Consider the following 15,710-nt stretch of genomic DNA (forward strand, 5'->3'; position numbering starts at 1 on the left):
GGCTTTTCCTGCTTGAATCTCACATTAATCTCTACTGTAGCTAATATCACTGGATCTCAAAAAAATCCAGTGAAAAGAAAAAGAGAAGACAAGACAAGAACAGGATGAAACCAGGCAGAATGTAGAGCTTGTTATTTGGGTTTCAAATACCTGACATAACAGTGTGTGCTATATTGGCTTGACAAGTATTTCACTGTTTTATTGTTGCAAATTACTGAGAGCTGTTGTTTAACAAAGTGGGCAAAAATGCCTACAGAAATAAATAAAGACAGAACATTTCTTGTTCCTTTCATATCCCAGTTAATCAATCCACTCCTAAGCATTTAAGAACATTTTCAATGTAGATCAGGTAAATGAACAGGAAAGGGCATTTTTGTACACGTGAGACTGACACATAAATAACCATGAAGGTGGATTTTTAAAAAAATTATTAAGATTGAATACTGTTGTTAATTTTGTGTTACGATCTTTTGAGTCCTATTGCACTCCATCATGGAAACACAACTGCTTGTAAAGACAAGGAATAAAAGATTGCTAATCCAAATAACATTTTCTTGGAAGCACATTTCGGTAATTTCATTATGGCTAATTTCCAACAGATATGCTTTGGGTCCTACCTAAATTCTAATGTGGCTTTGTGCCCAAGTATAATATCGTAAGTGTTTTAGCTCTAATTAATGCAATTAAATCCAAATTAATTACCATGGTTATAAACCCAAGGGGATTAGGCTTCAAAACCGCTTACAGAGGCAAGTCACTTGAGGTGCACAAAGCTCCAAAATCTCCCCGCCCCCGTCTAGAGTATTTCTATAATCAAGAAGGGTCAGAAACATGTCAAAGGGCATTTCAGGCTCTGTGTGTCTGCCCATTGTTTTTAATGAAAGTAGAGCTCAATCTGCCTATCTAGAGCCAAAATATTCAACTACTGACAGTCACCCTCTGACAGACATGTCCAATTCCTATCATGCCTTTCACAGCCAGGAATCAATCAGAAAAACAAAGGTTGTGGGCACCAACCCCCTGAAATCAAAACAGTACACTGAAAAGGAAATTTGTTCTTTTTTACCTAGCACTGGGTGACAGGTGTCTCAAATGTTCTCTCATATGGGTGCATTTTTTTTATTCTGAGTTATAGCTATTCATTGTGTAATCAAAATGACAACCTAGGTCACCAGTTACAATCCTATCAGTGGCTACTTTGAGACAATTCAGAAATGTTGACAATGGAGAAATAACTACCAATTGCAGAAGAACCATCCCATCTGAAAAACCATAAAGAGGGATCCCCGCCAAATGGACCATAATTAATTTTGAAAGATGACCACCATGGCTTCCTGACAGTTTTTCTAAAAATACTATGAATGGTGGAAGATAGAATAAGAGTAATTTTCTTAAAAGAAATAACTAGTTGTTTTTTTTAAAAAAAATTATTTTAGTTGATGCATCTGTTGCCTCCATCTATTTTGTCAATTAGAATAGACCATTTCCTGTACCAGTCTTGTTTTGTATGACTATTTAAATCATTGTTTTTCCTTTGATTGGGGAAATCATTGATTATATATTCTGATAGATAAGCTCATCAAGTTTCTAAATCCCATCTTGTATTGTCTCTCCATCCTCAGGTTATTGTAGCCTGTATTGCGGCTATCATATATTTTCGGATTTCTGTCCAATTATTGTTATCTTCCTTTGCCTCTGGCTTTGAATCTGGCTTTTTCCCACTTTAATTCTTTCCCTATTATTTCTTCCATTACATTTCTTATTTTACTGTAATAGTTCTGAATTATAGTAAAATTAACATCCATAAAATCAAACATATGAGTATCAAAGAAACCCAAAGGAAAATAATCTCTAAATGGTATAGAACTCCCCTTCAATTAGCTTCAACAATGAGAAATATTTCAAACAAGTGTTGGCATAATTGTGGGGGAATAGGTTCATTCTCCCACATGTGGTGGGATTGTAGAATAATTCAGAATTAAGAGAAATAACTAGTAATCATGGAAACAAGCACCTAATATTCAGCAGTTGCACAACAGTCGTAAAATAGCTAATACAGGCAGTCCCCAAGTTACAAACAAGATAGGTTCTGTAGGTTTGTTTTTAAGTTGAATTAGTTTGTAAGTTACACACACACACACGGTGTAACTCTATGGCTAGAGTTACACTTAAAATATACCTGTTCCTACTTACAAACTAATAGAGAGAGCGAGAGAGAGAGCGCTTTGGATAGCATAAGGAAGGGTTAACATCCCAGTGGTATTTGTTTTGCTGTTTGTGCCCCTGTTCTGAAGATTTCACTCACTTTCTGTCCTATGATAATTAAATTTAGAAAAAAAAATCGGCTTGTGGAAACAAGGATTCATGATAAAGCTTCAGTGGAGATACCTTTTCCCCATGATAACTCTTTCAGGAGTTAACTTCTTTTCCCAGGGGTAGATTTCTCACACTTCCTGTTGTCTCACCATGGCTTGTAACTATGAGTTGTTTGTAAGTCGTATGTTTGTAATTTGGGGACTGCTTGTAGTTGGAAATAATACAACTCCTGGAATAACTGATTGAACGTGGACAGTCTTGGGGATACTGGGAGTTATAACTGAAAAATAACTTTTACAAGCTCTGTCCCCTTTCGAAACCTGCAGTTCTCAAGTTTCCATGGTGAGAGGAAATGGTTGCTAAACTGGTTGATGTCTGTGAAGCAGAAACTTTCTATACCCCTCTGTAGAAATTTGTTGTGTGTTTCTCATTTGGGACCCCACAGAAGAAAGAGACAAGTAGTCGACAAGCTGTGTCTTCCATCTGACCAATAAATATCCAGTCAAGCTTTGCATCCAATTACCATCATTCATGGACAGCACACCATTATTTTTGACTCCTAAAGTCCCACCCTAGCTTTCATCCAGGGAAAATTCTGGAAAACATGCCTAAATACATAAAAAGAGCATTGGATCCATGGAGGTGGGGGAGATAAAACTCAAGAAAAGGATAGCAACAAGCTGGATGCAACAATTTGTTCTCACCTTTGTTTTTAACTTTGAAAGCAAAGTATTTTGATCCCCCTCTTAAGGTTTTGCTCAGCTATAATGAACTCTTAACATTAAAAATGAAACTGCTGCATGGATGCCTCCAAAACAACTACTGGATATTAGGTGCTTGCACACATTAGTCACAAAGTATTTCCAAAGCATTGAAAACTGCTTGCAATTAAAGAAAAACAGCACCCACATTTATTCTCCAAATTAAATAAGAGATGTTATGAACTTTGGAGGGAAATGCATAACTTCACCACAGGAGACTAGGGATCCATTTGCTTTTAAATATTCTCAAAGAAGTCAAGGAATATTTACTTTCGTTAATTATGTTCAATGAGCTCATGAGAACAACTAGAAGAATATAAGGCTATGTTTTTCTCCATTTAACCATTAGATTAGGAATGGAAAGTCTGAGCTTTGCAGAGGATTTGGTCTACAATACATCCTTCTCTCTCCCTGCCCAAGTACTGAGGTCTTCCATATTCTACTAGTAATCTTTTGGGAACTACTAGTAATTTACTTGGCAATACATATGTGTGTGGTTTTAGCTTTTAACCTTATTTTAACAATTGTCTTGTTTATTATGGTTTTCTCTTTCTTGAATTATTTATTTATTTATTTATTTATTTCATGCATTTGTGCCCCATCCTTCTCACACATAACACACAGACCCCGGGGGGAGGGGTCAGGGTGGCTTCACAACAAGCACTCATTCAAGTGCTAACCACAATCATAAAACACATTTTAAAACAGTTCATTAAAATACATTACATTAAGAAACATTTTATTAAAATCACGCCAGTTTAAAATCAGTGTCTGGGACAGTCCATTGTCATACATATCACACTGAGTCTTATTCTAGATTACTGCTGCTAATGTTTAGATGCTTGGTTCCATAGCCAGGTTTTGAGTTTCTTTCTAAAGGAAGGGAGGTAGCCAATCTGATGTCACTGGGGATAGAGTTCCACAGACGGGGGGGCCACCACTGAGAAGGCCCTGTTTCTCATCCCCACCAGTCGCGTTTACAATGGTGATGTGATTGATATCAGGGCCTCTCCAGCTAATCTTAAACTTTGTGATGGTTCTTAATGGGAGACATGTTTGGACAGGTAATCTGGGCTGGAACCAGATTTATGTGTGGTTTTAATATGGAAGGGTTTAGGTTAAGTTTTATACTGACTGAGATTCTCATGACAAAAGACAAAATATAAGTATTTCAATGAATATACAGAACTAATGGAGAACTGAGCAACCATTGCGCCCTCTAGATATTTTAGACATCTTCTTCTGGAAGCTCCACCCTGTGGTCAATGGTAAAAGATTTCAAGAGTTGTAGTTTTTCATTCTTGATCTAATTATTTCCAAAAGGATTAAAAAAGCCAGTACTTTAAAGACATCTCTTATTATTATCACTAAAGCTTGGATCAGGTGAGCAAAATGTAGACATGTTCAAGATGTGTAGTACTGTTGTCTGTCAATTGAGAAAAAGGCCTCAGATCCCATCTGACTTTGGAAGCGAAATGGGTCTGCCCTGGTTAACACCTGATGAGAGCCTGCCAAAGAACATCAGGTACTATTGACTATTTCATAAAAAGGAACTGTCAATATAATCAGTGAGTATTCCTTGCCTAGGACAACTGTTTGAAATACATGGGATCACCCGAAGTCGAAAGGCAACTTGAAGGCACACACCCTTATGACAATAATTTGAAAGAGAAGCTATGAATGAAGACCTCTTGAAACCCCCTGAAAACATGTCAAATTCTAAGACTAATGCCTATAAAAAGAGACTCATTTTTGATAGATGCGATGTAATGATAATCACAACAAATGTGTGGTGGAGTCTCCTTCTTTGGAGGCTTTTAAGCAGAGGCTGGATGGCCATGTGTTGGAGGCGCTTTGAATGCGATTCTCCTGCTTCTTGGTAGGGGGTTGGACTTCCAACTCTATGATTCTAAAGTGCTTTCAGATTTACTTAACATACTGGCGCAGCAATGATAAGGCTAACCTATCATTAAACAAAGTGGCAGGGTGGAATCACAATTGTATGCATACATCAAGACCTCATCATCTAAATCTTTACTTTTTTCATTTTAAATTTAAGCTCAGCGCCCTTGTCAAACTAGATGTGAATAGCATCTCTACTAATTACATCTTAAGGTTAGTCCCAATCAAAAAAATCTTGGTTGTATGTGCATGTGATTTTTTAAAACATAATTTTTATTGAAGGTTAAGCTTAAAATAAAAAGTGGATTTAGAAAAAGTACCTTTAAAGTGGGAGAACATTTGATTCAAAGAAAAGTTAGAAAATTGATTTGAAAAAGCATGGCACGAGAGGGATAAAAATAAAAAGAACACCCCCTCCCAAAAAACAAAAAACAAATAAAAGACCATTTTAAATATATAGCATTTTGCTATTGGAAACCAGCAGCATCTGTTTCAGAATGTCAAAATGACATTCTTATGTATAGAAGCAGCAACATCAGATTGAGCACAAACAACTAGTTCAGAAACCTACTTTCCTTTACATTCCTCCCAATAGATACACATGTACTTTATATCCCTCTCTTTCCTCACCCACCTCCTCTGATTGTTTCTTTTTCTCCTTAACATCCAGTGAGCATTTCTCCCCCCTTCTCATGTTCTTTGCCCACCTCAAGATCTACAATTGCAGGATATTGAAAGCTGACTGGCTCACACTGTCGGATCCTATTGCATGTCAGTGTGTTTCACTGCCAAAAGCTTAGCTCAGCATCAGGATGCAAGTCTGCTGGTTTATCACCCCCATCCTATCCCTATATGAAACATTTTTTTTCTATTTTTGGGTCACAAGATGTAGTCTATAGTCTCTGCTACACATGTACTAAAACGAACAATGTAATAAAATCAGAGAAGTCACTGAAGCATGCTGTCTAGCGTTAGCTTTGACCTATTTGTTCAGGCTTTTTTCTTGGATTGTTCCAATTTCATTCTGCTAGCTACATTTCACATCAGATGTTCACAGAGGGAAAATACAGACAAACGTGGACATGTTGCCGCCAGCCTTATTTTAGCAATTATTTATTAAAGTTTACTTCGGCAACAAAAAATAATTAATTGAAAATATATTGCAATAGGATAGTTACAAGAGTCTATACTGAATGAATTGCATGTACTAATAAGGTCAGGAAACACATTGCAATTTAGTAGAACAGATACAACTTATTTCCAAAACCTGCATTCGTAGAAAAATCCACATTCAGACTCCACATTATGGTAAAATGAAAGTAATGGGGGTAAGTATTCAAATGTGTACTGCCAAGGAGTACCAAGTGCTGTCAACTACATTGTAGGGGAAGAAAGTGGCAAACTTCCTCTGAGTATTCATTCCTTAAGAAAACCCTATGAAATTTGTGGAGTCACCATAAGTTGTCAGGCAATGTGAAGGTAAGTTCACACACACTCAAAAATGTAATATGGCAAAGTCATTATCATAATCATCATCATTATCTTCCCTTCATATTCACTCACTGTTTTTAAGCCTAAAATAAAGTTAAAATAAAAGGACAGGTATTACTTTTCTTCACACACACACACACAAAAAAAACCCAGAAGATTGTCCCCTTTCCCCCTTCGGCTGAGTTAACAAACATTACTTTCTAAAACCTGATTTGAAATTCTCACTATTTTATGTTGTACTCAGAGTATAAGACCACAATAAAATACACTTCTATCACTGGGAAAGAGGGAAGTAGAGTCTTAGCTCACACTATGTTCTTTGGGAAGTAACCGCCTGGTGGGGGACGAATATTATTTCCCATCAGGTGGACATGGCATCTACACTGAAAACGGACCAATATAAACACAAGTTTAAATATATGTGCAGTGTTCACCCTTCTCTCTAGGCTGTTCTTAAACTCTCTGAGGTCCTAAGCCAATACTCAAACTGGATCATATGCAAATTCTAGATTAGAAGACCACTGCTACATATGATCTTAGATGCTGTTTCAAGCCCAGTATGGGGTTGGGAGGTGTAAGGACCCTATAAATCAAAGTTTTGGGTCATGTAACTCCAAGATGTTTGACTGGTGAGTACCTGCATTGCGGCTCTATCTCCCAAGAGAAGTGAGGATGGCCCCATCCTTGTCAAGCTAGTGGTAGATGAAGCCTCTGCTTGTAAAAAGTGTATTTTAAAATAATTTTAATTTGTTTTTAACTAACATCATTAATATATTTTCTTGTACTTCACTTAGGGGGTTCTGTTGGCAGAAAGTGATTAAGTGATCTTAGAGATAAAACAGGTTTATATGAGAAGATATGGTTCTTCAAATAGCATGGCTTTTTACTCTCAAGGGAAAAAAGTCACATGCAAGATTTTTAAAAACATCTAAAAACCAAATTCTATTATGAATCAGAATTTTTTTGGTTCCATCCCTAACTTTATCATTACTTGATTAGACAATAAGGCTCCAACAGTAAACACTGATTACATATACCAAACTAAGGTGTGTGTGTGTATGAGCATTTCAGTGAACTGCAAATTAAATAACATATGGCTCTCTTACCTGAGTCGTTTTTGCACGTCTGCCATGCATGCTGTTGCTGTGGCTCAATTTGGAGTGAGTGATTCCTTCAGAAAGGCAATGGGATTTTCTGCAAGGGAGTGTGTTGTAATTACTGTAGGAAGGTATATTCTCCATTGTGGCTGGTGACATTTTGTGTTTCTCAGTGTCTGGTATATGAGGCACTAAATTTCGGCAGTACCCCCCTAATGTGTTTCGCGGGCCACCATTTATGGTAGTGCTTGAGTTTGGAGGGGAATACAAGTCACTCATGGAATTGGCACGCTGACAGGTGACCAACGGTGGATGACTGTTGCCAGGTTCTCTCCCTCGTGTCTCCTCACAGTCCTTTTCTTCACCACAGCCGAGGATTTCTTCGTTGCTCGTCAGATGTTCTTGACTCAGATCAGAGAGTGAAAATTCTAAACTATCCTCCCTCCAGATATCCGCTGATTTCGAACGTTTCTTCTTGAAACTCAGCGGCTCCAAGAAAGTGGTGCCATTTGTTGAATATGAATGTTGCCTACTATCCCCTTCAGCCAAGTACGTCGACTCATCTCCATAAAGTCTCCCTCCTTCTGAATTTGGCATACTCTGCATTGAGGCTGCCATGAGAACTGTGCTGCTGTCCACACTGGGAGTGACAGAGGAATCGGTGTGATAAGAAACAGGCCTCAAGCCCACATCCATCCTGTCTACCCAGATTGGGCTTCCAAAATCCTCCAAGTTGGCCTCTTGGGTAAAAGGCTCCAAGCCATTCTCTGCCAGGGACTGAGGGATGCTGGGAGTACTGCTAGATCGTGTGCTTACTTCTGAGTTCCTGTGAATAATTTTTCCTGAGGAAGCGTGTCTGGTCCGGCGAGATGCTTTGTTCGAAAGGCGAAGAGAACGTGATGTATGCTTTCGGCCCAAGCTAGCATGTTTTTCTCCATAAAACTGATGGTCTACATTTTGGCTCTCTGCATTTCCCATGGCTGTAATATCTGCAACAACAGGAAACATCAATGTTCCAAATGCAAGCTTCAAAAATGGGCTTTCTCCTACTTAAAAAAAAAAAAGGATGGACAACATTTAGCGGTTGAAAAAAAAAGAAACAGCAATAGTGTCCTGGCATAAGACGTAAGACAGTGTTCATAGCAGACATAGACATAATTCTGTATGGAGTTGTTGTTTGCCTGAGTTGACTTAGATGATAGGTAAATCTATCTCAGGGTGTCCATGGCAAGATTTGTTCAAAGTGTGTTTGTCATTGCCTTCCCCTGAAACTGAAAAGGTATCATTTCCCCAAAGTCACCCATGGGTTTCTATAGATGAATGTGGATTTGAACTCTAGTTTCATAAGTCCTAGTTGAACCCTCAAACCACTATACCATACTGACTATCAATTCTATATACAAATGTGTATTCAAGACAGAAGCACCATATGATTCTTTGTGAAATATGAACAGGCTACAATGTATGTGCATTTCCTACAGTTCTCCAAGAAAGCTGAAAAGCATGGAACATGGTACTGGTTACAGAATTAATATTCTTTAAAATCTTTTCATGTTTTAACAGAGCAGTTTTTAGCCCTTATGTTTATGAAGACAGGCTTGAGAATGTGTGGGTAACAGCAAATGAAACCTCAAAAACCAGGATTTTTTAGATTACTTTTTGGGTAGTATGAAAGTCAGGCTTAATATAGCTCTAATAAGCAGAAGCAGACTATATTCAAAAATAGAAATATGCAGTTACATATAGAAATGGGTAAAGTCACTTCTATCAGAGTTATAGTCTAAAAAATAAAAATTTCAAGCTCTGGCTGTATAACTATATAAACACAAATATGTACCCCACAGGGTTGCACTGCACTCTTTTAGGGAATTAAAATCTGTCTTCAGATGATTCGAGAATCTAATTCTAATGTGCAATTTCTGCCCTCTCCCCATTGTTACTGCTGGCACATCTGTGAGTTGGATCAGACACAGGAGAGACTGCACTACTTCTATTGCTTGATCCCTGTCTGCAATAAAAGTTTGTTGCCCTACTGGAAGAGAAAGGATAAATGGGAACAAAAGCAGGATTGACCACAGAGGTAGTTGGGAAAAGGCAAGAACAACCAATCAGTGTTTATCCTGCTGGAATACAAAGACAAGCCAATATAAAATGACAACCAAAAGCACATTCACAGCTCTGAAACATCCCTTTGTATAATACATCTGTCTTCAGCCTACATTATGCAAAACAGAAGAACATTTAGAAAAATCTATGCAAAATATATGAAGCCATGCAAAATTTAATTTAATTTATATCAGCTGCCAAAGTCTGCTTCCTGCTTATTATGGAATCTAGGTTGGCACTTTTTAAAAAATCTGAATTACACACTTTTCTGGGGGAGAGTTGGTAGAAGTTTCTTTTCAGCAGCTTTTACTTAAAGCCATCAGTTACAGCTGTCAACAACACCTTTCCAGTATTAAAAATTCTACCTATATCCCTTTGCTCTTTAATAACATACCAACTCTGTAACAGGGCAACATAAGACAGCTGTAGAAGGTGCAAAAAGCAACCCTGCCTCACCTCAAGTATTGTGTTTCATAGCAGCGTCTGAACAGTGCAAGGCTCCCAGATGACTGCCATTCCATGTAAGTTTGTTATTGTCTGCTATTCTTTCAACAGCAGGGATAATACTATTTTATTCCAGAAGCTACATCACCCAATCCTAAATCTGTTATAGGGGTTTACCATCACTGTTTCCACTGCTGCTGATTATTTCTCCAAGCATTTGGCATAAGAGCATCTCCCAACACTCTCAACTCAGCTTACATGTTTGCTCTCTAAAACTTCCAAAATTTGAAAAGGTGACATAAACTATCCTTTTACTACTTCCCAAACATCCCAAGTGCAAGCAAAACATAGCACTTAAAACATTCAAAAATTAATCTACATCATGAAAGCTACAGCATTGCAACTTAATCTCATGTTGTTTACTCAGAAGTAGGAATGATATAAAAGAATATTTTCAAATAGTTAACATATGAACCCTGATAATAATCCTAAACAGGTGGGAATTTTAACAGTTTCGGACTTAAAAGAAGAAGAAAATGCAATTTTCACACAGAAAACATAATTACCTCTGCAGTAACATTTATCTGCAGAAATGCCATGTTCCATGAAAAAAAAACCATTTACAATTTTGCACAAAATAAATGTGCAACTACAAATTGTCTTCAAAAATATAGTTTTGGGTGACATTTAACTCTTTCAGAAAGAGTGGTGGGTGGGTCAGATTATAAATTCTTGCTGAGGAGAATGATATTTATGAAGCATTGCATCCCTCCTGAGAATGGATGGACAATGAAGTGCAATGATTGCCGTGCTGGACCAGTTATGCTGAACCAGAAAGCATATCAGGAGGCCAGTCACTTTTCTTCAGTCTGACCTACCACACCAAGTTGTAAGAATAACATTTGGGGGAAGCTCTCTAAGCCACTTTGAGCTCACAAAATCAAAGACAGAAGGTGTATGTGACAAATAAATCCTCTATGGCCCATATGTTCAGGTCTACAGAGTGGTTTTACAGCAAATGGACTCCAAATCCCAGAATTCTTCACCACTGGCTATGATGACTAAGGCTGTGAAGACCTGCAGTCGAGTTACATTTCAAGGCAAACGCAATGCCCATTCCTGTTTTACAGTGATAAAACCTTCCCACTAAAATGGTTTCCACTTTAACAGCCAATTGCACCTCCACCCTTTTAAAGATGGAAAGATCTATACTTTGACAGGTCATCCTCAAAACTATGAGATCACCATGCCATGACCAGTTGGGGACAAAACAAGCACAAAGATTCTTATCTAAAGAGAAGCTGCTCATTTTACACAAATTGTATTTTTTTAAAAAACCCGACAAGCAGCCACTTGCTGGGTGAGTAAAATAACAGAATCTTATTTGCCAGTTCAGCACATGCAATGAATCCTACGCAAACATAAATAATGGACATGATCATGCAAAATTTAAAAACCTTCCCCTTCTCTGTCTGACAGAAATAACCTAAGAATAATCTATATTGAGCTTTTAAAAAATAATAAAAACAGCTATAGGAGAAGTGCTTTCCTACAAGGAGTGATGCATTCCCTACCACAACAACCCACACCAGCGATAATGGTTGACTTAATAGCTGCTCCGTCCTTTGGAAAACAGAGGGCTTTATGGGGAGGTTTTTAGCAAGCAAAAGCACATGTTAAAGACATCCACAGAACACTGCTCTGCTGTAAGCAGTCAACCCTTAAAATAGTGCAGCTAATAGCAACTTGGCCATTTAATTTCTTTTTGGGATTGTTCAAATACTGAAACATAACAAAAATAAATAAAACTCACAATTAAGAAAGGAACAATCCAAGCTTTATAGGACTATTTGAAGGGCTGAAGTACAAGCCGTGTTTAAACAGAACAGACTGTATGGCCACCATAAAACAGCCAGTGCAGCATAATGACTTTAAAGACTAATTGCGAGGCATTTCAATTAACAAAGCCTCTGACAAAGAAGCTTCTTTTTACAAAATCTATTCACAACCAACCATACCTTCCCCATTTCTTCTCGCCCCTTGTTTAGTGGGAAAGTTTTCAGCATCAGCACTAGAAGAGTGGGAAAGAGTGGCCGGAGAAACACCAACATCAGGCACCAGGTTGTAACAGTGTTTCTGAAATAAATACTGCATTAAGCTTGAGCTGCGGAAGAGTAGGATTCTACTATGGCCAGTCTATTGCTAGATGTACCTACCTAAATCAGGCAGGATGAGCAGCTGCTGCTTTAGAATTTATTACAGAGCACGAATGAACAGCAAAACAGAGAGAAAAGGGAAGAGGGCATATAAGTTGCCTCGCTAGTTCCCCACAGGATGTTAAAAATATATCTATATATTTGGCAACTAAAATAGAAGTCATAATGAAAGTAGAGGTCGGGGGCGGGGGGAGGGGGTAAATCCTGGATGCATTTTTGTGGATGTTTTGTGGATGTTTTTATTTAGCTATGAAAGGCTTACCTGACCAGGCTGTTTCCTTTCACATGTCCACGTTTTTAATTTTGAATAAAACATTTCCTAAAAGATGCTAACCTACTCTTCATTTTTTGTTGGTATAGGAACTTATCTCTACTCTTTCCATGTTATTTCTGGCCATAGAATTCATGCATCTTAAAAATAAGTAATGCCCAAGAATATAACTATTTCATCATCTGAGGTAAGTAAAGGTAAAGGTTTCCCCTTGACATTAAGTCTAGTCGTCTCTGATTCTGGGAGGTGGTGCTCATCTACAATTCTAAGTCAAAGAGCCAGCATTGTCCATAGACACCTCCAAGGTCATGTGGCCAACATGACTGCATGAAGTGCCGTTACCTTCCCACCAAAGAGGTACCTATTGATCTACCCATATTTGCATGTTTTCAAACTGATAGGTTGGCAGAAGCTGGGGCTAATAGCGAGAACTCAACTTGCTCCTCAGATGCGAACTGCCGACCTTTCAGTCAGCAAGTTCAGTAGCTCAGTGGTTTAACCAGCTGCCTCACCGGGGTCTAGGCTGAAGTATATCTGTAATAATGGACCTTTCCAATTGCCTGTCTGATCCAAAAACCATTCAAGCTCATTCAATTCTGAAATCATTGAACTCAATAAACTCTGTGGGACTTATTTCTCTATAGACACTAGAACTTGAATAACCATGCTGGACAATGGATTCTAAAAGTGGTGCTCCAACGGAATAACATGTTCAATAGTGACTGAACTTTTAAGATAAAGATTGGTGAACTTGTGGCATTCCAGATGTTACTAGATTAAATCCCCATCCTTCATCACATCTGTCTATCTCAGTTCAGATACCCAATTCTTCTGTGAGGACTCTAAATAAAAGATTTCCATAATATCCTTTTGGGATTGTTCCCCTGTTAACGTAATAATGACCTTCAGGAAACATTTTTAAAAATCAAGTTAATTTAAATTGCTGAAGTTTCAGACTTTCTGAACGTCGACAATAAATATGAAATACCTTGCAAGACAACAGATTGCAAATTTAAAATTAGATTCTGGTGGGAGGCTGTTGCCATTAGATTCATACTTTCTGTTGGAAACAAAGCTTAAGACTGTGAAAATGGGAGGAAATAAGCAAACGACAACATGTTCTATGTTTTTAAAAAAACCCAAAACAAAACAGCCATCTGCTGATACATGTTAAACATCAGGCTCAAACTACAGAGTGACGGCATCAGGATATCTACATTAGGTCCCTCTTATTTACAAACGAAGAGTGAAAAGGAGCTGGGTTTGCTGTTGTACCTGACCCTCCTCCTCTGGACTAAAAGCTTGGGAAAGTTATATTCTGGTACACAGCTGCCAGAATCATCCAACCTGTATGGTGGCCAGGTTGGCTGGGGGGCTCTGAGAGCTGTATTGCCAAAAACTAGTGTTTTCTTATTCTCTCTGTCTTTTTCCCTCTGCCCTACCACTTTTCTACTGTTTGCTTTTCTGTTAGCAAACATGCCACCAGGAGGGAAGCTGCAAAAATATGGGAAGGGAAACTCATTTAGTACTTGCCTTATCCATGCTCTTTTGAATCTAAATAAATATATTTGTTTCCTTACTGTGTGATGAGGACAGACGTAGCTTTAAAGTTTTGTAAAATGAAAATCTCCAGAACCTTTTGGAGATTTTATGATCTTTGGAAAGGCATTGCCTTCTTAGAAGTCATAACCTTTGGAAAAATGGCACTCACCAGCATTCAGCATAGGCTTCTCAGCTGTTAAACTGATGTACCTAGGTATGTATTTGAACTGCTAGGGACAAAAATATGCCAATGCACAAACATATATATATTCAGCAGAGTTTCAGAAGGGTTCTTTTTAGTTGCCCAAAAACATCTACTCTCTCTTAAAATATATTTTCCTTTAAATCATGCTCTCAAGAGACAAAAATAAGTAGACATCTTTAAAAGTAACATAGTTGGTTTACTCATAAACTTCATGTATTCAGCATCCAGGTACTTTGCATATCAATCCAGTTACAAATAGATTTGAAGTAGTTTCCCTGAGTAGATAACATAGAGAAGCTTTCTTAGAATCAATAATCCATAGTCCAAAGCATCTCTCTTCTGAGAGTCTAATAGAGTATCTGCAATACATTTCAACTAACTTCTAAACTGTACTGTTTCTACTGAAGTCTCTAAGCATACTGTTTCTGCTGGCATCTGAAAGCAAATGGTTTCTACTGAAGTTTAAACTGTCTGTACTGTTTCTAAAATGGAGTCTTGAGTCCTGAACAAGCCCAGACCTGATCATATGATCTGCAGCCTCTCCCACAACAATGAGTTAAGGCAAAATTGCATACCAATACAATCTGAATTGTATTGAAATCTGAATGATATGCATAACAAATAACTATTGGATGCTTCAGAAGGTTGCTGTTTCCAACATAAAGCAGAGTAGAGAACATCTAGCTCTCTGCTTACTATCATGGTGCACAATTTCCATCAACCCCAACCAGAAGAGGGACCACTTAACTCTTGTGAGAAAAAAAAAAACAGATTTGCTGTTATCAATATAGTTGATGTCTTCACATCATGCATAAGATAAAGTGGAGCCAGAGAGGGAGAAGGAATTAAAAGTTCATATTAACTCTTTTATATTATTGTTGGAATTCAAAGAAATTTTAATATCATCCTTTAGCACAGAGCTTTCCAGACATTTCATATTGTTACACACTGTTTAGATATGCATCATTTCATGAAACAGTAATTTGGTTTTACTAGCAAACCAGAAGTTAAACCAATCCTTTATAAGAAAGAAATATAGACATACAGAAATTGCAATAATGAAATATGGAAAATAATACATCTCAAGGAAACTTTCATTTATATTTTTTAAAACATATGATTTTGTAAGATAATAACATATATTTCCAAGATTTTGCCCTTTCTTGTTATGTTTGCACAACACACCCACACACTTCATCTGACACATTAATGTGTCACGACACACAGTTTGAAAAACTGCTTTAGCATTTCCCTAGAATGAAGTATTTCAAAAAATAATAATAAAACAACTCAAAAGTCTGTGGCTACATACTTCATTTTATAATCCACTTTAATTCAAGTTGAAGTATATAATGTATT

At 37.5% G+C, this 15,710-nt stretch overlaps 1 protein-coding gene across 8 annotated transcripts in view; it reads right to left on the bottom strand.

Annotated features, from left to right (window-relative positions):
• TIAM1 (TIAM Rac1 associated GEF 1) overlaps positions 1-15,710 on the bottom strand; it is a 260,834-nt gene that overhangs the window by 106,872 nt on the left and 138,252 nt on the right. For 7 of the 8 annotated variants that reach the window (XM_060770440.2, XM_060770445.2, XM_060770442.2 and 4 more), the window contains one exon: positions 7,577-8,556. In XM_060770440.2, coding sequence (XP_060626423.2) covers positions 7,577-8,545 — 969 coding nt within the window. In that variant the 5' untranslated portion in view covers positions 8,546-8,556. Of the gene's footprint in view, positions 1-7,576; positions 8,557-12,135; positions 12,189-15,710 lie in introns of all 8 variants that reach the window. The other variant, XM_060770443.2, reaches the window with a different exon arrangement.

This window comes from Anolis sagrei, chromosome 3 (assembly GCF_037176765.1).
Source record: "Anolis sagrei isolate rAnoSag1 chromosome 3, rAnoSag1.mat, whole genome shotgun sequence".
In the NCBI taxonomy this organism is placed as follows: domain Eukaryota; kingdom Metazoa; phylum Chordata; class Lepidosauria; order Squamata; family Dactyloidae; genus Anolis; species Anolis sagrei.